We start from the raw sequence: 25,496 nt of genomic DNA on the forward strand, positions 1-25,496 counted from the left end.
CGACTCTAGCCTCGGTACTGTGGAAGCACTCCGCAGAGTTAGTGCACTTAATGCACTTAGAGCATTTTCTGTGGGGACACACACACTCGAATATATAAAATCGATTTCTAAAAAACCGACTTCTGTAAATTCGACCTTATTCCGTAGTGTAAACATACCCCAAGATAGCTTTTGTCATTTAGTAGACTAGGACTGAAACCTAAGCGATCTGCACTTAATCCTAGTATTTACTCTCACTAGCTGGACAACAAACATGAAGTTTGATAGCGTCCATACTTGCCGTAATCAATCAGTGAATTATTCAAGAACTTCAGTTGGTAAGTCCAGGTAAATTATCCTCTATTTAGAGGTAATGGCCACATTGTGATCTCAGCCCACCAAAAACACAGAATAATTGACTTCACAATGCAGTAACTTGAGAATTACAAGAAACTAAGAAATCACAATGTCCTTTTGAGTCACAACATTCATAAAAACAGAACTCTGAACCAAAGATAGTATTTGTATTACTGTAACATCTAGGAGCCCTACTCATACGCCACATTGCTCTTGGTGCTGCACACACCAAAAACAGCGTTTTTTTTGTGCTGCCATCACAAAATATAAAGTGTTTCCATGTAGAATAGCTTGAGGATAAGGGGTATGGAAAAGCTACTAAAGTAAGGATCCAAGCTGAGAACCTGTACTAGATGGTCTGGCTGGCTGTAAGACAACTGGAAGGGAAACCAACTTACAAACCCAGCATCAAGCCCCTGCACATACTGCATTCCTGGCTTCCTCATCCTAGGTCATTCTTCCTCCAAGCCTTAGGAATCCCTTCATCCTAGCCTAATCTATGCTTCCCCATCTATCCAGACTCCTCTTATCCTCCTGCATCTCCTATACTGAGGCACAGGAAGCCCTGGACTAACAGACCTAATATGTTCAGATAGGCGATTCCTCAAATTCATTTCTCCTTTGTCAGAGCTGCAAGCTCTGCTACAAAGGGAAGAAACAGTTACTTATTGTAACTGTCTCTCAAAATTCCACTGGTGTGGTGCATGCCCAGCACACTGGAGCCAGAAAATGTTGCCTAATAATATCCATGGGGTGGGGGCTGTGCTTGCGCCTCATGGTCCTAGCCCTTTCCCAGCTATATGAGGCAGCACTTCCAGGACCACCCTCAGTTTCTTCGCACCCAATGCTTAGGGACTAGACTTCAAAATAGAGGGGATGGAGGGTGAATCGTGGAATACATGTCTGCATCACATCTCAAAGTAGCACAGTTACAGGAAGTAACCATATGTTCTTTGAGTAGATGCAGCCATGTATTCCACTTAGGTGACTCACAAGCAGAGTCTATTTGAACAAGGATTGCCTTCCCTAAGTTTGCATCTGCTCTTGATGCAGTGGTAATGGCATAATGGTTCAGAAACTTACGTATCACTGACCACATGCAGCCCCACAAATGTCCAATATTGACAATGTCACTCAAAAACACCATTGACTTAGCTTGCGCTCTCGTAGAATGGCTTCACACCCATTTAGGGGGCATAGCTGAAGCTGCTTTGGATATAGTCTTGATGCAACAAGTTATCCACTTAGAGATCATCTGTGCGGAGACTACCTGTTCCTTTATATAATCTGTATACGACACCACAGATGAAGTAAAGCTCAAAAGGGTTTAGTCCTGCCAAGGTAGAAGGACAGACGTCATCTGATATCTAACATATGAAGGCACTTCTCCTCCAGGTATGAATGTGGCTTAGGAAAAGACATAAGTCTGGTACGAAAGAAACAGAGACCACTTTAGACACAAATTTCGGGTGCATCCACAAAGTCACCATCCTTGGAGAACTGTGTGTAAGGAAGTTCCTCTGTCAAAGCCTGCAACTCTCACACTCTGCTTGCGTGTGTTATTGTCATGAGGAATGTAGTTTTTGACATAAGAGGAAAGGGATAGGATGCAAGAGGCTTGAACAGAGGTCTCATCAGTGCTGCCAAGATTGAGTTAAGGTCTCACAAGTGAACATTTTTCCACACCAGCAGATGGAGATAAATTCCTTTTAAGAATCTCACTGCCGTAGCACTAGAAAAATACTGATCTTCTATGAATGGAAATATGAAAGGCTGAGATAGCCACTAGATACGCCCTCAATGAACTAAGCATAAGGCCCAATGACTGAATAAGCAGCAAACACTCCAAGCTGTTCTGGATACAAGTCACAGTTGGCTGAACTCCACAGGCCAAAAGCACTTCCATTTTGCTGAACAGGCCATTCCGGTGGAAGGTTTTCTACTACTGAATACAACCTGCTGAATAGCTGCTGAACAATGCTCTTCCTCCTCTTTAAAATACAGAGCAGCCACACCACGAAATGCAAGGAGCTGAGCACAGGATGCAACATGCAATCATGATTCCATCCTGAGCAAGTCAGGATGGATAGGAAGGTGTACGGGAGGCTGAATTGACAGCACAAGGAGGTTGGGAAACCAACACTGCCTCACCATGCATGGGCAAGGAGAATGAGTTTGGCCTGACACAGTTTCAACTGAAGCATAATCTGTGAATTTACCAGAATTGGAGGAAAGCATGGAGGAGAGTCAACTGCCAGCTCAGGTGGAAGGTGTTCACCAGCGAGGCCAGACTGAGGCCCTCAGAGCATAACAGATATTACTTGTTGTCCTTTGTAGTGAATAGGTCTATCATTTGCCAACTTGCAAAACTAAGAACGGCCATAATTGATCAGACCAACGGTCCAATATCCCGTCTTCCAACAATGGCTAATGTTAGATGCTTCCGAGGCCATGAACTCAACAGGGCAATTATCCCTATTCTCAAATCCCAGATTCTGGCAGTCAGAGGCCTAGGGACACCCAAAGCATAGGGTAACATCCCAGACTGTCCTGAGTAATAGCCATTAATGGACCTATTCTTTGCGAACTTATCTAATACTTTTTTGAATCCAGTTATAGTTTTAGCCTTCACAACAACCCCAGTCATCAAGTGCCAAAGATTGACTGTGCATCGTGTGAAGTAGTACTTCCTTTTCCTTATTTTAAACCTGCTGTGTACTAATTCCATTACACCCTCTAGTTCATGTGTTATGTGAAAGGGTAAGCACTTTCCTATTTACTTTCTTCACATCAATCATGATTTTATAGACTTCTATCATACCCCACCTTAGTTGTCACTTTTCCAAGCTGACTAGTTGTGACATTCTATACCTTGGGGGAGTGTACTGTAACCCCATAGTCCTCATTTCATATAACTGTGATCTTACCTTACAAGGAATGCTTTATATGTATCAGGGGAAATGTTATGATCTGCTGAAAGTCATTTCTCCATCCATATACGTGCATTATTAATGAATATGAAGTTATGAGAATTTTGTTGTATGGTAGTCAATAAAACATACTGTAAGTTGAGGAATCAGGCAGATATTAGCTCCCCAAACGCAAAGCAGAGAAAGTAACCAATGCCCAGGTGAGGTGTCAAAGAATCCATCAGCAGCCACTGTCCAGCAAGAGAGCTACAATGCAATGAATGACACACTTGCATGAGGCCACACCAGGAGATTTGCTCAACATTGCTTGGAGAGACTCAGCAATGCTCCCCAGACATGCCTGGACTTGTGCTCCCCAAGCACATGAGGGTATAAAACAGAGAGTGAACACATACTGGGCTCTTCTCCTGCCCACACCTTCGCTAAGACACTGAGAAGAAGACAAGACTCCAACAGAGGAGACTGGCCCAGGTTTAAGGAACAAACCTGTATATTAATAACTGCAGTATCCAGTGGGGTGAGAAACCTGCTTAATCTAGATGTTGCCCAGTCTAATAGGGTTGAGAGTTTAGACTGCGTACTTTTCTGAACCTTTTCTAATGCCAGTATATCTTTGTTGAGATGAGGGGACCACATCTGTATGCAGTATTCAAGGTATGGGCATACCATGGATTTATATAAGGGCATTAAGATATTCTCCATCTTTTTCTCTATCCCTTTTTTAATGATTCCTCACATCCATACATCCTTTGTATGAAATATGGGGCAAATCCGCTCAGGTTTGCAAAGGCTGGTGTATGTCCACTTTCCATTGTTGAAGTGGTGAACCAATTAATAAATTTGCACTGCCCATCTTGAGCAGTGCAAGACAGTATATTTCTGGGGGTTGCTTCTGGTCACAAACAAGGCATTGTGAAAGACAGCCCAGGCTGGGAAGAGTTCAAGGAGCACAGTCCCAGGCTGCATTCCGGGGGGGATCCCGTCACACTAGTCCCAGTCTTCCTAATCTCTCCTCAAATGGAAACTGTTCCATACCCTTAATCATTTGTTGCCCTTCCCTGTACCTTGTCCATTTCTAATGTATCTTTTTTGAGACAGAGTGACCAGAACTCCATATAGCATCCCAGGTGTGGGAGTACCATGGATTTAATATAGTGGCATTATGATATTTAAAGTCTTATCTCTCCCTTTTCTAAACGGTTATTAACATTCTCTTTGCCTTTTTGACTGATGATGCAGATTGAGCAGATGTTTTCAGAGAACTATCCATGATCTCTTTTTGAGGAATAGCAGCTAATTTAGACCCCAACATTTTGTATGTATAATTGGGATTATGTTTTCCATGTGCATTACTTTGCAATTACCAATATTGAATTTCATCTACCATTTTGTTGCTCAGACACCAAGTTTGGTGAGATTCCTTTGTAACTCCTTGTAGTCAGTTTTCGACTTAAGAATCTTGAGTCATTTTGTATCTGTAAATGTGCCACCTGACTATTTGCCCCTTTTTCCAGATCATTTATGAACATGTTGAACAGCATTAGTCCCAGTATAAATTCCTATTTCTCTCTCACCATTCTGAAAACTGACCATTTATTCCTAACTTTTGTTTCCTGTCTTTTAACCAGTTATTGATCTATGAGAGGACCTTCCCTCTGATTCCATCACTGGTGACTCTGCTTAAGAGCCTTTGGTGAGGGACCTTGTCAAAGGCTTTGTCAAAGTTCAAGTACACTATATCCTATGGACCACCCCTGTCCACATGTGTTGACCCCCTCCAAGAATTCTAATAGATTGGTGAGGCATGATTTCCCTTTACAAGAGCCAAATTGACTCTTTCTCAACATATTTTTATCTATGTGTCTGATAATTTTGTTCTTTACAATTTTCCTGGTACTGAAGTTTGGCTTACCAGTCTTAATTGCCAAGATTGAATCTGGAGCGTTTTTTAAAAAAAAATCTATGGCACATAAGCTTTCCTCCAGTCACCTGGTACAGAAACTGATTTAAGTCATAGGTAAAACTATTAGTTCAGCAATTACTTATCTGAGTTCCTTCAGAACCCTTGGGTGAATATCATCCAGTCCCAGTGACTTATTACGGTTTATTTTATCTGTCTGTTCCAAAACCTCCTCTATTGAATGGCTTGGTGTAGAAATCTCCCTCAAGTCCTTTGCAGTGAATACCGATGCAAAGAATTAATTATCTTCTCCACAATGACATTATCTACCTTGAGCACTCCTTTAGCACCTCGATCATCCAGTGGTGCCACCAATTGTTTGGCAGGCTTTTGGCTTCTGAGGTACTGAAATTTTTTGTTGTTAGTTTTTGAGTCTCTGGCTAGTTACTCTTCAAATTCTTTTTCCACCCACCAATTAGACTTTTACATTTGACTTGCCAGAGTTTATGTTCCTTTTAATTTTCCTTGGGATCTGACTTCCAATTTTTAAAGGATGCCTCAGGAAGGGATGCAGCGATAAAATTTCTTGGCAACATTAATGACCGCTTCTTGGAGTAGGTAGTCCTGGAACTCAAGGGGAGAGGTAGTTCTTGATTTAGTTCCAAGAGGAGCACAAGATGTGGTCCAAGAAGGTGTGGCCTCCCATTCTCTCTCACTGCTGTTTCGCCCTGGTGGTATTTTTCAGTCTTCTATTCTTTTAGTTTGTTGTATACACCTAATTTGAGCTTCTATTATGCTGTTTATTAAAAGTTTCCCTGCAGTTTTTAGGCATTTCACTCTTGTGACTGTTCCTTTTAATTTCTATTTAACTAGCTTCCTTATTTTTGTGTAGTTCCCCTTTCTCAATTTAACGTTACTGTGGTGGTTTCTTTTAGGTATTTTCCCACCCCAACAAGGATGTAAAACTTAATTATATTGTGGTTACTATTATGAGCCGTTGAGCTACATTCACTTCTTGGACCACATCTTGTGCTCCTCTTGGAACTAAATCAAGAACTACCTCTCCCCTTGAGTTCCAGGACTACCTACTCCAAGAAGCGGTCATTAATGTTGCCAAGAAATTTTATCGCTGCATCCCTTCCTGAGGCTGTCCATAATGGAATAGAAATCCCTCATTATTATTGAGTTTTCTATTTTTATAGCCTCTCTAATCTCCCTGAGCATTTCACAATCACCATCACCACCACCACCCTGGTCAAGTAGTATACTCCTACTGCTATACTCTTATTCAAGCACGGAATTTCTATCCACAGAGATCCTATGGTACTGTTTGATTCATTTAAAATTTAACTATATTTGACTATGCTTTTCCCCTTCCTCCCCTCCCCCCAGATAGGTCACGCTGGTAGGGGAATGGTATTATTTTGTCATTCCTATATATTTTGTACCCTGGTATTACAGGGTACATCTACACAGCAAAGAAAAACTTGTGGCTGGCGTGTGCCAGCCGACTTGGGCTTAGGCTACAGCAGGGCTGTTCCACTGCTGTGTAGACTTTCAGGCTGGGTTGGAGCCTGAGCTCTGGGACCCGCAGATGCATCAGAGCAAATGAAGCTAACAGGGCAATTATTGCGTGATCCATCTCCCGTCACCAAGTCAGAGGTCTAGGGACCCCCAAAATCATTGAGTTGCATCCCTGACTACCATGAGTAATAGCAATTAATGGCTAACGTATTTCAAAACTGACCTGTTGCTTAAGTTATATTATTAGAGAGAAGCAGACACTGATGTTGGAAATCAGATGCAAATGTATGTACTTTGATCACATTAGGCTCAGAGATGAAGATAACCTTGGAAAAATTATTGTGGAAGGAAAGGTGGAGGATATCACGCTAGGGGATGACCACCACGGAGATGAAAGGATGATGTATGGCAGATCACTGGAAGGTCCGTTGCTCAATGCTCAAAGTTAGCAACTGATTCCAAAAATTCTGTTATGTCATCAGTGATACTCAGACATGAACAAATGGATTTACTTTCTTATTCATGCTTTAAGTACTGATCTTACTTTAATCTATAGCTGATTGCATTAACAACTGCTCTGTAATAAAGCAAGCCTAATTTATGTTCACACCTGGATATGAATGTGTTTTGGATCACAGGAGAAGGCGCTCAAAGTCATGGCAGCTCCAGTTACATACATGTGATGCCATGAAGGTAAGCATAACCTTTTCCGAAAAGGGAATAACCTGAATAAAAATTCAGATGCAATCAAACATTCTATTTAGACTTTGGAATAATACACTCGAAGGTTAAAAAAAATATTTTCACCTTCTTAACATGAATACATGTTGCTCCTGTTTAATTTATACTGGCACACCACGGATTCAAGCTTCTATGTGCTAGCGTTGCTTAACATTCACAAAACTATGCTAACTTTCTATTATACTCCCTCGAAACCTTATCATATTTCAGCATCTTGTTTGTGCTCAGTTGACAAATTAAGAGCCTCCAGTAGGTAATAATTATCCATTACTCGTGGTAGTAGCAAACTGTTAGATTTTTTTATGCTTTCAACTTCAACTGAGAGCTCTTAAAATACAACAGTTAATTGAATCTGCTCACCAAAATGAGCCATCACAAAGAACCTGTTCCTCTCAATGCCTCTTTAGAACAAAGTGCTTAGTCATTTAAAGCATTAAATCTGATTCTTTCATGCACATTTTCCTTTACTGGGGTCGATTGGATTGATCTGGAAAATCTGAAATCCTCCCACATAGATTCTCCTGGAGTTGATTTAGGTATCAAAGCAGTAGTGTATTAACAATTAAGACCCTTTGCTACTTATTTGTTCCAATAGTGCTCTGCCACTTGCTAGCTTTCTGAAAGAATAGTCAGTCCTAAGGAAAGGAATTAGATTGCCTATTTCAACTTACATGCTCAGAAGCGTTAAAAATCCTCAGTCATCTAACACTCACAGAAACTATACATAGACAGTCATACAGTAGCTCCAAGAAAATATGAGTTAAATTGGAACTGAGAAAGCTATGAAACAAAGCAAACCATGGTCTTTTGCTGCAAGTTATATGTGAATACAATTACCTCTGATGTACATAAGCTATACACACTTGCTTTTTTAAAAGCAGGTTTCCATGTTACTGAGGAAGAAGCATGATTGTAGTAATTTTGCCATAAATGTCACTGTTATCATAGGCCCTAATACATTAATGTTTATACATGAAACCTTAAGACCCTGAAGAAAATGTAGTGTTATTTGTATATAAAAGGTCTTTTTGTATTAGTAAGCCCTCCAGTCTTTTTCAGAGATCACTTAATCCTTTCACAACATTCACATAAGCAGTAAAACTTCTGGTATTGCTCTAACTGTGCTATTTGAAGATTGTTTAAAACAGTTATTTGTCAAGGATAGCAATCTCAAATTTGTTCTACCTTTGTTAAGTCCTTTGTGGTTCTCTGTAGACCTGAATTAGGCAACTCTTGAACATGCCATACACTCAGGCAAGTTTTACTGATTATTCAGTCAATTGACAGATTATGTAGCTCATAAATTAAATATCTGTCCTTTGTATGAAGTGCATAGGATATGTCTTGGTGTTTCACAATAGTAGCTAGCTCCGCAGCCAAAGTTTCAAGTCTCAAAGTAAGGTGGAAGAACTATTCATTGACATCTCACATTTCAAAACTGTTGATACACATGAAAATATAAGAAAAAACTTAGCAAATTGCTTACCATCATTTTTTCAAAGAGATCCATAACTTCTTTTTCTGATAAATTCATACAACGATCATCAAACAATGGTTGGGCAACTGGAAATTCACTTATAGAGGCTTGAGAATCAGGGTGTTGAATGAGAGGTTTCTCTTTTTTTACAGCTGATTTTCTAAAACTGGTTAATCTGTCACGCTGAAAACATAAAAGATATTTTAAAATAATTCCTATATATATATATATATATATATATGCACAATATGAGAAAGCAGCATAAATCTTTATTGATCAAATTGCATGCTCATGATGCAACGAACATACCAAGTGTTATTTTAAGTAGCAAGGCCAAAAATCAGAGACTGTACTATTTATAAATTGGTAAAACTCCTCGTTCTCACAGAATTTTTTTCCCCCCCATTCAGAATTAAGTTTAATCCACAGTAGTGGCACTGAAGTATAGCCTACATCACCACATTTAATTCCCATTCTCATATTCAGCTACACACCAGTACATTAGGGTCTCAAAAATCTTGCAAGATATTTGGAACGGGGAGAAGGGCATGCTGCACATCAACTGGTAACAGTCCTGTTAGCCAATTTCTGATGAACATTGATAAATTTGAGGACAATTGCCCAATCCTCTTTTACCTGAAGACTGGTGGTGGGTTTTTGGAGGATAGCTGAAATGGCAAAATTTTGGGGATAATCACGGCTTCACCAGGTGTACACAATATTGCCACATAAAGAAATTTTACAGAGGAATACAAAGTATCTTAAGGTTTTGTCACCAACTTTTCTATTGTTGAGTACAGTCTCTTGTAATTAGCACGGAGTGTCACAAATCAGTCAATCGTTTTACTGCATAGAAACAGCCATTCACAGTTTAATACACTTGCCGGACATTAGTAAAAGCATACCATGTGATCTGCAATGAAGGTTCTTAACTAAAACTGAATGGGTTGTATTCCTTTTCCCCCCTTTAGAAGCGCATGCATACTCAGTTAGTTTATTATTACAAGAGGAGAAAGAATCATTCCACCAGTTAGAGTGATCTTGTGATCCTTCATTCTAAGGCTGTTTGTTACCATATTAATTAATGCACAATTCTACCCGGAAAGCTGTTAGTCAGAAAACCTGTTATCTTATACCACCAACTGAAGAATGAAATACTTGTTATGTCTGCTTTAACATCAATGCAAACAAACCATTTAACAAATCTCATTATTGAGGTATATTTTATGGAATCGAACAGCCTTAAGAAGACGGATTCAGTAAAACAGTCCATTTGCAACCAGGGGTGGCAGGTTTGCAGAAATTTTGGTGGTGCCCAGAACCCGCCCCTGCCCAAACTCCACCCCCCCACCTGCCCAAGCTCTGGGAGGGTGTTTGGGTGGGGGAGGACGTCTGAAGTGCAAGCCCTGGCCTGGGGCAGGGGATTGGAGTGCAGGAGGGGTGCAGGCTCTGGGAGGGAGTTTGGGGGAGTGCAGGGGTGGGTCTGGGGATGAGGGTTTGGCATGTAGGAGGGGGATCAGGGTTGGGGCAGAGGGTCAGGGTGTGGGGGGTGAGGGCTCTAGCTGGGGCTGGAGATGAGGGGATTGGGGTGTTGGAGAGGCAGGGCTAGGGCAGAGGGTTGGGGTGGGGCAGGGCTGGGGATGAGTTTGGGGTGCAGGCAAGCTGGGACTGGGGCCAGAGAGGAGGACTCCCCCCAGCCCTTTCCCCGCCAGCAACAACGAGCTCTGAGGGAGAGCACCTCCTCCCCTCCCCCGACAGCACACTCACCCCCAGCACTGTCACTGCATGTGCTCCTAGGGTCACACTCAGGTCCAGGAATCTCCCTCGCCTCCCCTGTGGTGGATGCCGGGGCGGGGGCTACATGCACCTTCTCCCCTCCTGTTGCCCCTCACTGTAGCCTCACTGGGGGTGGTGGATGGGGCTGCCCCTTGCCCAGCGTGGGGCAGGAGCAGTGAGTGCAGGCGGGGGGTGGAGGGCAGCTGTACTGGTGGAGGGTCCTGCTGGAAAACGAAAGGGTGTGAGGGGGAAGGGCAGGGGCAGCCTACCCTGACACTGGTGGTTGGGGGGCACTAGGACCCTGCGGCAGCAGTTGATGCAGGGAGGCAGCATGAAGCTACAGGGGAGAAGCAGGGATGCTCTGCTCCAGGGCCCAGGGAGGTGCGCGGGGACAACAAGGAGGCCGGGGGACACTCAAGGGAGGCGCAGGGGCGCAGCAGGTGGGGCCGGGGGGAGACCCAGCCCCAAACATTGGTGGAGCCAGGCACCCGGGCCCTGAATATTGCCGGAGCCCGGGGCACCACGAGAGAATGTAACTCGCTGCCCGTTTGCAACAGGCTTAAGCAGCTTATTTAAGGTTACAGGTGTATTTTTTGTAGAATTTTTTTCATAAAAGTGATTAACTTAAACTGTTTTACATATTGTTAAGTAACAAATCAATAGGTTAAAAGTTTGGTTGTCTACAATTAACACTTACAACTTATTCAAGACTCAAATTTGGTTTTCAATTCCACTTGACTTTTCATGAAATGGGGAAGGGGGAGCAAGGAATAAGTTAGTACTGTAAGACTTACTTTACCAAAACTGAAAACAGGTAACCCTATATAAGCTGCATCCCTTTTGCTTAATGTATTTTTGACCTAAATCAAGCATTTGGGGATAGTGACAATCATTCAAAATACTGGATTTAAGAATAGCTGCGACAGATTGGTATTTTTACCTATAAATTAATTTACAGTTTTTTACCACCCCCAATTACTGCAAATATTTGTAGAACCCAACAAGTGAAACATTTAATATCCTTTAAATACAGGCTACATTGTCCACAACCTTTTGAGTAAGACAGCATGCACTGTAGACAAAAGTTGCCATGAAGACCTTACCACATCATCTGCCAAAGTTTTTATTTGAATGTTCTATTAAAAACCAAAGAAAAAAGAAAAAGCAAGTTACCTTTGTGTGAAACAAAGAAAAAATTAAGCTCTTGTACATTAATGTGGAAACAGTAACTAAAATCCTCCTTTAGCTGATTTAATAGAAACAAATTGAGATTTATTAATGGGTTTAAGCTAGCAAGACAGATAATTATAACCCCTTACAGGGCATTACTTTCCCTCCACCCAGAAAGATGAGTTGTAGGATGTTAAGTTATTAATTTCGACATACCATACAGCATCAAACTTAAACACTTTTCATCAAACTCACTCTGGGATTCTAGTAACCAGTGCAAGAACTGTTATATCTAAGTCCGAGTTTACTTAGTTTTACAACTTGAAAATTTGATGATTTAAGATTTGTGTGGAGGAAGTTATTTCCAGCAGGAGCACCCTTCTCTCAATTTTGCCAGAAGACTCAATCTGGACAGATCTAGCAGTGTCAATGTTTCATTTCTTTAAAAGCTTTATTTTGATCTCACCTGGCTCACATTAAAAAGTAATGTATATTTCAGGTAACTGTCACCACATACTACTTAAGAACCATTGAGTTAGTAATGGCTTTGGTAGTTTGAGCAGGAACCATTCCAGAGTTCTAGAGAAAAATGTCACTGATTTACATGAGCTATCCAAAACCATGAATTGATAGTTATTTGCCAGCATGGCAGAGAATTAGCTATAGTGTGGTCCCTCCATTAAAGATCCCATATCTCAGTGATGGAGTATCTAAACGGAGCCCTTCCCATTTATTCTAATTGCTTTCCCCATCCAGACAATCAAAGCAATATAATTTTATAGGGACTATGTTTTACTCACCCAGCTAGCTTTCTTTCATGTACCAGTCTCCCGCAGATACTCAGTAGTGTAGCTTTAGCTAGCTCAGATATGGCTAAGTAAAAAGCTGTGCATCAGCAGCATACTATAGCCACTGCAACCCACATAGTTATGTTGCACTGTTAACAGCCTCTCCTACATTCGGAACAAGAGCCTTGACAAGATGGAGCCCTGAAAAACTGATAATTTCCTCAGGGAGGAGAAATTGCACAACGCTTTTGGAGAATATTCACCAGGGTAGGGGAGCAACCCAAAACCTATCCAATCATCCACTTGCTATGGTTTGCAACTCAGTCACTACTCCTTCACTGTCTACGGTATCCAAAGGCTGCAGACATTGCTTTACTGTGAATATTTCATCTTTCTTTATTGCCAGATCATCCACTTACGCTGCCCTACATTCTATATCCAGGTCAATCATCAAATTGACAAGCACTAATGAACTCTGAAACCACCAAATATTGTGCCATCAGTAATGGATACTGTGTAAAATAAAGCATTAGGTTCTGGAAACTAAGGGGAGCTTCAAAGACAGCAGCACTTGTGATAGCTCAACCAGTGTAGTTAATGCTTCTACCACCCACAAAGTAGCCCTTTTGTTACCAGTGCTACCACTTGCTATTGTACTCCTTAACCTCCCAGCAAGGCTTACCGGTTTGACAGACAAGCTCCCCTACACTCTCCAGTTTTGCATATACTGTACTCTCAAAGTAGCAGCCAATGTTTTACTCAAGTATTTGGAGACTGCCCCGTTACTGGCTCATACAGCTCACCTTGAGTTACAGTGGATGTTGCTTAATTGCAACCCTAATATTAACAAACTTCATGTTAATAGCAACTGTTGCCAGGAACCAAACCATCCAACTGTCTTTAATGTTAATGGTATTTGGATACTAGCAACAGGCCTGACACTTATTCATTTTGGGGGCTGGGGGTGTAGGGGAAAAGGAGACCGGACCACAGGCAGATTTGCAGCCAGGAAAGGAAGCACCAAGACAGGTCTTTCTGAGTTACAGGCATGTTTTGCAGGGCTGCAACCGGTGCTCAGCACATCCCAATGCTTCCTTACCTGGCAGCTGCACCACAATCTTGCCTACACCCACGGACCTGCTGCCCACACAGGAGGTAACAGGCTGAGGTGCCCATAACCCCACAAAATGAGGGAACCCCTGCTGGAGTCCCCAGTGCTTCAGGCTAGGGGGCCTGGCTTTCATTCTGCCAGTTCTCAAGTATGACCTACAGATTTAAATTGTACAATGCTTCTGAAAAAGCTCCGGAAAAACTCTCAAAACCTAAAATTATTTACTTGTTTTTAATCATAGAATTTAATTCTTATGTGGCTTTTCTCAAAGACTTTAGAAAACTTAATTTTATTAACTAATGACAGTAAAAACAGTTTAATATGGGAATTCATTTTATTCATGAAGTTTATAATGGTTTCTTAACACTAAAGTGAGTTGCTTAGAATAACTATAAGTAACTTTTCAATTCTCCCTCCTCTTGGCCCTGCAACTCAGAATGTACAAAGCTCACACTTAGATATTTAAATAATACCTCAGCAAAAGTAGTGAATACCACACTACACATTTAGTATTTTGAAAATTCAAATTACAGGCCCAAAATTTCCATTAACTCATACCTCAATGGGGATATTTTTACTTGGCAATTATTATTTTTGAAATATTTCAGAACAGCAAAGCTACAATCTAAAGGTTTTAATTTTAACTGATTTCGACAGGTGTTCCCACTAGGAAATGATTGTTCTGCACTTCTGAAAGAGGCCAGTTCCATTCAGGTATCTAAATGTGGACTTAATTTTAGCCATTAAGATTTGTCAACTTTGGCCTTAGGAAGGTTAACTACTTATGTGACAGTAATGGTTATGTCCTCAGTAGCTGAAGTCATAAAATATTGATCAATCTGCCTCCATGCATGTTTGTAGTCCAGAATACGTGCATGGTTAAACCAAAGCTATCAAATCAAAGTGTAATTCATAGTCTATGGCAGCTGGTAAGCCCGTTAGTAACCAGTTATTTATTCTTACTATTTGATATCTGTTTTAACATGAAAAGGCTCGATCATTTACCCTTTAGGTCCATTTCCACTGGGCCTGAAATGCGTGACTAACCATGATCTGAAGAGTCATGAAGTCACTCAATTTGTGCATGATTGATACACAGAACCTGCCTAGGTACGTGTCATTAACTGGTGTTTCCACACAGATACATTCCACCCTTTTTCAAAGACTTCTTTTTTAAAAAGTTAAATTTAAGCAAAATTGCTTCATGTAACCCACTTTCATTCCAGCACCTGTGAGATCAACCCTGAACAACCCTAAACAGAAACTTGAAATATACAGTAACTCCTCGCTTAACGTCGTAGTTATGTTCCTGAAAAATGCGACTTTAAGCAAAATGATGTTAAGCGAATCCAATTTCCCCATAAGAATTAATGTAAATGGAGGGCGGGGTTAGGTTCCAGGGAAAAAAATTTCACCAGACAAAAGACTATATATATATACACACACACACACAGTATAAGTTTTAAACAATTTAATACTGTATACAGCAATGATGATTGTGAAGCTTGGTTGAGGTGATGAAGTTAGACGGTGGAAGAGGATGGGATATTTCCCAGGGAATGCCTTACTGCTAAATGATGAACTAGCAATCAGCTGAGCCCCCAAGGGTTAACACATAGTTGTTAATATAGCCTCACACTGTACAAGACAACACAAATGGACGGAGGGGAAACAGCATGGCAGACAGAGACAGAGACACACCCTATGTGTGGGAGAGAGGGAGGGGAGGGGAGAGGGAGAGAGACTAAGTACACTGCCTTTTTAGATCAGGAAGCTGAGACAGCAGCTCCTTCCTTCAAGCTCCCTCCGTCCTAAGCCCTGTCATGTCCCGTCCCACCCCCACCCCACTCCCCACTCTATGGAGACAGGGTAAGCGGATGGCAAGGGGGAGGGGGAGACCCCAATATTAGCCTCCCTCTTCCCCCCCACCACCAGCCCCACAAAGCAAGCAGGAGGCTCCCAGGAGCAGTTCCAAAGCAGAGAGCAGGAGCAGCACATGGCAGTTGGGAGAGGGACAGGGAACTGTCTGAACTGATAGCCTCCTCGGCTGCTGCTGCACAGGGACCTAGGGAGCCTATGGGGGGGCTACCAGTCTACCCTGGTTCCAAGCCCCCACCAGCTATCTGCAAAGGGCTGCTCTTTCTGCAAGCAGTGGACAAAGCAGGTGGCTGCCAAACAACATTATAAGGAAGCATTGCACAACTTTAAATGAGCATGTTCCCTAATTGATCAGTAACATAACAAAACAATGTTAAGCGGGACGACTTTAAGTGAGGAGTTAGTGTATTTTTATTTAACCATCCCAATTTTTAGCCAAGATTCACACATACTGTTTATTACCTTCTCCTTGAACACCAATTCTTAAACTCTGTTTAATGTTAAATACTGAATTATTGTCTCCTGTTTAGTCATTAAAGTCTGCAAATAAAGTTCAACAGCACTGGCTTTTCTTTGCCTCCATAGCAGCTAGCTTGTGGGCTTCAATTTATGTACCTGAAGTCTTTCACAATTTTCTAACCTTGTTTATCACCTTTCTAAACAATAGTGATTAAAAGCATCCTCCTCCCATGTCAAGGCTGAATCCCCACTCTGGTCCTTCGAGCACAGAAGGTGGGGGCCCGCAAGGATTCTAAAAATTAACACTCCAAGCTTGTATTAAAATCCCAGGGTTACAGCTTTTCTCTGACCTTGGACGGGTAGATGCTGCCACCACCCAAGGGCAAAAACCCCTTTGAGAACCCAGGAAAGCGCATTTGGGAATTTCTTCCTGTGGTGTACTCACTCTCTCTCACAAACACAAACATCCCCACCCACCCCGGGGAAGAGCTGGGAGGGAAAACCAAGGGAATCAGCTGTTGCCACCAGCTAATCCAACAACATGTCCACAAACCTCTTAGGACGCAAAAATTCAATCCTATCCTTAAAAAAGGTACATTTTATTAAGAATAAAAAAAGAAAGAAGATACATCTGGAAATTTAGGCTAATGCTAGATTTAAAAAAAAAATACAAAATTTAAGAATCAAGAATAACTTTGAGGTCCAGCTTAAAGGTTACAAGCAAAACAAAAGTATTTGGGGTTAGCACAGAGGAGTCCACATACCATAAAGAAATAAAAAGAAATAAACCTAACCACATCTTCCTAGACATTTCCTGGTCTATTTACATATCTGTGTGTTTCAAATGCGTATAGAATCATAGAATATCAGGGTTGGAAGGGACCCCTGAAGGTCATCTAGTCCAACCCCCTGCTCGAAGCAGGACCAATTCCCAGTTAAATCATCCCAGCCAGGGCTTTGTCAAGCCTGACCTTAAAAACCTCTAAGGAAGGAGATTCTACCACCTCCCTAGGTAACGTATTCCAGTGTTTCACCACCCTCCTAGTGAAAAAGTTTTTCCTAATATCCAATCTAAACCTCCCCCACTGCAACTTGAGACCATTACTCCTCGTTCTGTCATCTGCTACCACTGAGAACAGTCTAGAGCCACCCTCTTTGGAACCCCCTTTCAGGTAGTTGAAAGCAGCTATCAAATCCCCCCTCATTCTTCTCTTCTGCAGGCTAAACAATCCCAGCTCCCTCAGCCTCTCCTCATAAGTCATGTGTTCCAGACCCCTAATCATTTTTGTTGCCCTTCGCTGGACTCTCTCCAATTTATCCACATCCTTCTTGAAGTGTGGGGCCCAAAACTGGACACAGTACTCCAGATGAGGCCTCACCAATGTCGAACAGAGGGGAACGATCACGTCCCTCGATCTGCTCGCTATGCCCCTACTTATACATCCCAAAATGCCATTGGCCTTCTTGGCAACAAGGGCACACTGCTGACTCATATCCAGCTTCTCGTCCACTGTCACCCCTAGGTCCTTTTCCGCAGAACTGCTGCCTAGCCATTCGGTCCCTCGTCTGTAGCGGTGCATTGGATTCTTCCGTCCTAAGTGCAGGACCCTGCACTTATCCTTATTGAACCTCATCAGATTTCTTTTGGCCCAATCCTCCAATTTGTCTAGGTCCTTCTGTATCCTATCCCTCCCCTCCAGCGTATCTACCACTCCTCCCAGTTTAGTATCATCCGCAAATTTGCTGAGAGTGCAATCCACACCATCCTCCAGATCATTTATGAAGATATTGAACAAAACCGGCCCCAGGACCGACCCTTGGGGCACTCCACTTGATACTGGCTGCCAACTAGACATGGAGTAGTTTCTAGGTATGATCAGATGATGTTTCACACCTGGCCCAAGCTCTTAAAGCATAGCTGCTCTGCCCCTCCTCTCCAGGAAAGCACCACAGACAGACAAAGGGGAAGTTGTGTTCCCTCCAATTTTAAGTTCTAGCCTTCCCATTGGCTCTTTTGGTCAGGTGCCCACTCCCTCCCTTTCACCCATGGACTTAACCATTTACAGGTAAAGCAAGGAGAAAACAGCTACTAACAGGGATTTTATAGCTAACTGGGTGTCCATAAAAGAGACCTACCCAGCCCCCTTCATTTATCACATCCCATAACACAGTTTCCCATTTTTCGCCTCCTGAAGAATTAGCTTACTTTGCCATAATTCCTCGTTTTCTTCAGTCCAATTTTTTCTTCTCATCTAGGTCCCCTGGAGGTCTCACTGGGTTCTGAATTTTTATCTGAATTAATACACTTTCTTCTTTTCCATATCAATAAAGACCATAATGAGACCAAAAGAACTATGCAGCACCCCTTTACCAGTCATAAAAAGTACAAGTAACATTACTCTGCTGACTCTCTGTGCCAAGTTTCAATCTAATTAATTTTGAAATAGAATTTAGTGTAGCACTCTATCACATCAATAACGTATCTAAGATTTAATAGCTTATAACTGACATTAGTTTTGCCTTATTAAGCCCACAATTGTATCCTACTTTTTACTACACTTGGGAGAGGCGGGGGGGGAATTATTTGTTTGTTTTCAAGTAATACTGGTTCTGCTCACGGTTAAGCTTGTATTTTACTGAGAGCCATTTTTCATAGAAGGCAAATGACCAGTACTGGGAACACCACCAAATTTCCTTGATATTTTGATGGCTATTATCAACTAAACAATATTTTGAAGGTGCCAGAAATCCCAGCATATAATGAAGTTTTTAACTGCTTTCTAGATCTTCAGAGTTTCTTTATTCAACTGAAGTATCTCCAAGATATTTAAGCAAGTGGACAGCATGTTTTTTCCCCTCATATTCTAGGGTTTTCTCTCAATTTCTTCTCTTCTCTATTTTCTTCATGCTTGTCTACATGGCACTCAAGAGAGTGGATCACTCAAAGAGCAGGCCAACCGATTTCAGCTAAAGGTCACCCTCTACCAACCTTGTGCCCTGCATCCTATTTGGTTATGCTTCATCACCTCCACATCTCTGGCTTCTTTGTTCATGTGTAATGATGTAAATATTTAGCAAGAAATTGCTTTTCATTTTTACTTCCATGAAAAACTCTCAAGTCTCAGACAATAACCAAAGAGCTCAAGTGTCACTCAGGAGGCTGTCCACTTAGTATTTTTCCCCTATAGAGCCCCCCCGACCTTTGTTTTAATTGCATCAGTACCATATTCTCCAAATAGTTAGGGTCATTACTTGGGAAAACAATAAAAGGATTTAACTAAAGGGGAAAAAGATACCAGTGAAATTTTGTATATTCTGTTGTAAGCAATTCTAGTGATAGAAGATTCAGTAAAGCATAATGCATCCAGAAAGCTTGATTTCAGAGTAATCTCCAAAAATGGGCGGGGGGGTGGGAAGAGAGCATCCTTTAGCGGTATGGGCATACTTATTTTTGGTTTATTTCCTTTAAATGTGTCATAAATCAGTAATGATTAAGTTTGCCATCACACAGTAAAATGGACTGAACCTTTCCAAAAAATCAATGTTTTAACAAAAGCTATAAAGGCATTGTCCAAAACATGTGGCTATTCCCTTCTTACAACCAAGTTATCTGAACACATTTTTAATGGATCCAACGATGAAGATTAAATACTTGAAGCTTAACATTACAAACCACATTTTGTTAAAAATTATACATAAAAAGTTATCACAAGAGTAGTGCCATAACAAACTAGCATTATTGTTGTATTCTTTACCCAACTATAGCCTTTAAAGTAAGTAATAATTCCTTCATAATTAAGGCAAAAAAACTGTATTTCTAGTATAAAAAGTTTCAATAATGGTTCCAAAAATTAAATTAAAAAATGAAGCCTCACACTAAACATTAGACAGTCTACAAAATAGACTAGGGATCCTAATGAATTTAAATCAATTATGTGTTAAAGAATTATGAATGAAAACTAATGAACCTTTTAAAAATTCCTATGTCTATGTGGCGTTTTGTATAGACAGATCACCCAACTTACTACTTGTAGTATAACTAGAGGCATATTCCATTTTAAAAGCTAAAAAGAGGTTCTCTCCACCCTCCTGTGTTTGACATACTGATTGGGGAGAGCATTTTAGTTTAACAGTTGTCTCCCAGAGCATATTCTCACAGCAGTGGTTACCAGCACAGTTCAGGGGCAACCACTGGTAATACCATTTTTTGCCTCATTAACCCAATAAGATTTCACACTGTTCCACTCAGGGTCTCTATCTTCAAAGGAGTTTTTCCAGCGTCTCATAGAATGGAGCCCTAATCCTGATCGGGGGGGGGGAGTGTTCAGTGATACCATAAAACAAATAAAGATTGGTGGGAAATGGCCATCTGGTTCTTTTAAAATGACCACTATACTATCTATCAACAGATACAAACAAATATTTTTTTTTTCAATTTACTCGGTGAAAATAAGTTTCCATAGTACTGAATTTATATATGTCACAAACAGCATGCACGTCATTTTAAAAAGGATTGCTATCCACCAGCTCTGGCACATGTGAACCCATTACTTTGCTAGATTTAAGTTTGCTGATGGAAGCATATCAATGTGTTTTATATGTTTACTGCCAGAAATCCCAACAATCTGTACACAGCTTCAATCAACTGCACCAGACAGAAGTTTCCCTATCTGAAATAGCTTACAAGATTAACGGCACAAGGAGATACAGTATGAAGAGCATGAAAGAGAAGCATGCAGAAGCTGATCAGTGCACAATGAGCTAAAGACAGCTTTGTGCTGCCAAATCAGGAAGATGGCTTCTGGTTTTGGAACATATGAAGCAATTTATGGAGTTTTGGTACTGAGGTGGAGATGCTTTCTATTACACTCCCCACTATTGTCATAAAGATCCTAAATTTGTAAAGATAAATATAATTACTCATGACACAGTAGCAACTACTAGTGGCTGCCCCATTGCACCACATCCTTAGATCTGCCTTTGTATTTTATTTTAGGGTATTTACAGATGAGATTTTTTTTTTCCAATAGTTGCTGCTCATTTTATATACTATCCTTTTTATCATTAATCTGATGTAGTTCTGAAGCCTAACGTGAGAAGTTAACAGTTCCCACAAGTGTAATTTCAACTTGGGTGCACTACTGTTTAGGCTTATATTTGGTCCTTACTTTTCAAACATTAATTCTGTATTTATACAGCTACCTTATTAAATAAGGCCTTGATTTTTACTAATATTGAAAAAAGCGTAGATCAACTGCACATACGGGCATGGCTAATTGAAGTGCCTACTGAAAGTCACTACAGTGAATGGGGCAAGGCTTCTGTACAATCACTACTTGGCATTCCATGCACTTTTTTTTTTGATGCACACCACATCAGTACTCGATCTTAACTTTTACTTTCTTTAAGGCATGAAGTGTTATGATAATGACAAAGATTGTACACATGTATAAAGATAGTTCCATACAGTGTATGTTAAAAGCCTAGAGAAATCAAGCAGATAGAAGTAAATATATTAACAGCACTGGACACATTTTGAGGTACAAAAAGATAGTAAATTAAGCACAAAATTTTCAGCTAGCTTCCATTAGTCAATACAACTGATTTTGTACAACCCTATCCTCTAATATTCAATTTTCATGGTTGACTTAATCTGATTTAACATAGAGGTACACCCTAACATCAAGCGTTAGACCCTTGAAGCAGTTTCCTACATTGGCAGCCCACCAAATTTAAATCAAGGACTAGAAAAAACAAGCTCTCTCTTCAATACTCGTCCACAAAATTACTTAAGCTAACCAAGGGTTGTGGTATGTCCAGGAGAGGACTGTTCCATTGACTCCCCCCTTATTGTGGTGTAGGGCATGGGTGAAGCTGTTAGCGTAACTGGAGTGCATAAGGCTCATTAAAGATAAGGGACTTGCAGTACCATTCCTGAAGCACCCCATTACATGATTGCTTCCAACACAGACACACACCACCTGACTGCAAGTTGGCAGGACAAACTCTACTGATGCACAGCTTTTAATGCCAGATGTACCATTATCATTATGTCTACTTTGCTTCATAACACAAGCCACCGAATTTAAAATGGTTCCTGCATCAAAGCCGTAACTCCTGGCTGAGCTGTAATGCTACATACTGCCTTTTATAAAGACATTGAATCTTGATTTAAAGACCAAATGATGGATTTTCGTCACATCCCCGAGATAAACTGTTCCAATGGTTAATTATCAATGTTAAAAATTTGCTGCTTATTTCTATTCTGAATAGTTTTCCCGTCATTGGATCTTCCATACCCTTGTCTGTTAAATTAAGCCTCCATTTACTATCCGAATTTTTCTCCCAGAGATGCCCCAACCTTTTCTCAAGTTAAATAGGTCAGTGTTTCTCAACAACCTATCAGTGGACTGGCACTGGTCTCTGAGATTTCCCTGACAGTTTAGGAAGGCAGCAAGCGATAATTAATTGTCTTTTTGGTCCAATTGTTTTTAACTTCATCTTCAGCAACAGAAGACACTGCTTTCAAATGATTTCATGAGCAACTGTCACCTTTGAAAATGGCTGTTTCCCTATTCTCAAAAGAGACAGGGCCACAGAGTACCACAGGCAAAAACAGAAGAGTTCTGTATAGCTCGAAAGCTTGTCTCTTTCAACAACAGAAGTGGGTCCAATAAAAAAATATTACCTCCTTCACCTTGTTGAATAGACAAAGACAGTCGCTCCTCCACTCACCTGCTGCACACAGGGCAGCTTTCCTGTGGGCAGCCTATTGCCTCAGTCCCATTCACAGCAGTGGGAAACAGCTGCTATGTTCTGAAAGGTAATTCATTTTCTCTGAAGAAAGAAGCTATTTCTTCTTCCTCTTACATCCCAAATCTACCTTTGGCACAGTCCCCAGTTGGCAGCATTACATAATTTTACAACTTGTAGTCTGCTAGCAAGTAGTGTTGAAAGTGCTTTTCTGGATATTTCAGCTATGTAAATTTCCATTTAGATCAAGTGTTCCAAATTTTTTTCCCTGAGGCCCACTGGGCCCCCGGTGCATCCCCCAGCCACCTCCTCCCTAGCCCCCCTGCCTCCTCCCTCCCCCATTACCCCAAGCTCCCTTCCGTGGCCTCGCACCCCAGGCCCAGCCCACTCCTTGCCTCTTGACAACAGCAGCCAGAGAGCAGCAGCTTCTGGCTGGGTGTCCAAAATGGGATGCACAGGGAGGAGCTTCTGAGTCCAGGGGCTCCCCCTAGAGATACGCCCCCTGAGCACCATGGCCACAGGAAGCGGTGGCCTAGGGGCTGGCCCGTTGGCTCAGCAAGGGCAAGGAAGCATTGCCCACCCCCTACCCAGCTGGACAACGGCTCCAGTCCTGGGATCAGCCACACTCACCCTCCCACCCCCAACAGCCACGGATTACAGGGTGAAGCAGCTTGGAGTGGGAAAAACAGTGAACCCACCAGCCTCCTCTAGCCACTGTCCCTCGGGGCCAGCCCCTTCTCTCCCACCCACCAGCTCCACTTCACCCCCTGCCACTCTCTAGGGCTGGGCTCCTCCAGCCCTGAGTGGGAGCCATTGCAGTCTACCACTCTGCCAACGTACACTGTTTTTTGGGGGGGGGGGAACCCCCCCATGCCACTCCCTGCAAACTACACCCAGGGAAGACCACCTGGGATTGTCCAAGCCCCACCTTTGAGAAACCCTGACTTAGATGAAGCTGTTACAAACAGCAATAAGATTTGCGCTCTGCTAAAATTGATTTTTTACATCGTTGGTGCCAGGAACCAGGCACTAGGCCGAGATTTCCATGAAGGGACTGCCTGCATTCTGATTGTGACCACCTGATCCAGGACTGTTGTGTACATAATTACATCAAGTACCATTTCAAACATACTTAGACTCCATATCACTGATTTATCCTTCACTAGGAAGAGAATTTGCAAGGCACCAGAATTCTGGTACCACCGAGAGGAGCAATATTTTTTATACTCAATTTATTAGAGATATCAACACAATAAAAGGGTTTAGCATCCATATATGAAATGTTGACTGACAAAAAGGAAGTTTCTCAAGAAGACTATACTTAGATGGAGTCCAAATTCAAAGATGCTTTAGGGTAAAACATTTTTTTAAAAAAAGTTTTTATCCCAAAAATAAGCATTATGAACCCAGAAATTCAGAGCTAAGGTTAAACTTAAGGTCTGAAATATGTTAAAGCATTTGCCACAGAGCGTCTGGACTGTTGCCCATTTACATTTCTGAATAAAGGACACGTGATAGTAATGTACTTCAAGCCAATTCCATTCTGCTATTTGGGAAGCACTGATATTCTGTCTTTTTGTATCCAGTTTAATCTATTAATTGCAGTACTTGAGCCAGGTAGTCAAACATTTACTAAGCTGCTATTTCACATGACTACAGAACCTTCTTCCCCAGAGTATGCCATTTCCCAGAGCATGTGGGAATGCAAACACTTTCCAACTCAACTTAAAAAAAAAAAAAAACACATTAGGCAACTTTTTAGATCATGACGTGCAGCTTCTGGCAGATGCCCTAATAGGCAGAAGTTAAGCAGATGCAATGAGGCCAAAGTAAATCTCTACAAAGCAAGGAAAAGGCTAGTCTGGCTGCCTGTTGGACCATCAGAAGGAACATACCTTCTGGAGATCAGAAATTTTCCTTTCTGAGAACGGGAACCTACTGTGATGCTGTCTGATTGTACAAGATTTGTTGCAGTTGTTTAACCGTGGCAATATTCAGGATATAAAAGGTCATATCCAAAGCGTGTCATGTAAGGCGTCAATGGTTACGATTTGCTAAGTATGATTATCCTGCTTATATGCATGTGTCATTTTGTTTTTTGTAGTTTTTAATATTGGCTATGTACTGGCATCATACATGTGTGTTTTATTCCTACGTAGCACCCACCAGGTAAAATTTATATTAGAGCCAGACATTATGTGGTGATGGCCCATTAAGGACACTTCACTCCACACCAGACTTTGTTCAGAATTCACATCATGTATGCTTTTGCAAGTCACTTGTTTTGCTTCTTTTAATAAAGCCTATCCACCTAGAAAGGGTGTTCTCCTCCTCCTCAAGGAGAAATGGCTGGGCAGCTTCACTCAGTGCCATGAAAAAACAATATTCTTCAAACTTGAGAGAGGTGAAGAAGATGAAAGGTTTGTCTGGACCTCATCCCCAACTCTCGGTCTCGCTAAGGCAAAGCATGTACAGAGGTATCCCCTCTCATTAACATCTCACCAAGGACTGGTAAACAAATACATGGCTGAAATAAGAAGACCAGAGAGGATATGTGAATGGGTGAAAGTACAGAAACACACCATGAGGGAACCCAACCAACCACTCTGTCCATCAATGCAGTCTTTGATCCAACTAAATGTAATGTTTGCTT

At 41.5% G+C, this 25,496-nt stretch overlaps 1 protein-coding gene across 5 annotated transcripts in view; it reads right to left on the reverse strand.

The window, feature by feature from the left end:
* Positions 1-25,496, reverse strand: part of DIAPH2 (diaphanous related formin 2) — an 838,844-nt gene that overhangs the window by 791,791 nt on the left and 21,557 nt on the right. For 4 of the 5 annotated variants that reach the window (XM_075132419.1, XM_075132418.1, XM_075132421.1 and 1 more), the window contains exons 2-3: positions 11,788-11,820; positions 8,918-9,091 (exon numbers count right to left, since the gene is read on the reverse strand). In XM_075132419.1, coding sequence (XP_074988520.1) covers positions 8,918-9,091; positions 11,788-11,820 — 207 coding nt within the window. The remainder of the gene's footprint in view (positions 1-8,917; positions 9,092-11,787; positions 11,821-25,496) is intronic. The other variant, XM_075132420.1, reaches the window with a different exon arrangement.

The sequence above is a fragment of the Caretta caretta genome, chromosome 9 (assembly GCF_965140235.1).
Source record: "Caretta caretta isolate rCarCar2 chromosome 9, rCarCar1.hap1, whole genome shotgun sequence".
Classification (NCBI taxonomy): Eukaryota; Metazoa; Chordata; order Testudines; family Cheloniidae; genus Caretta; species Caretta caretta.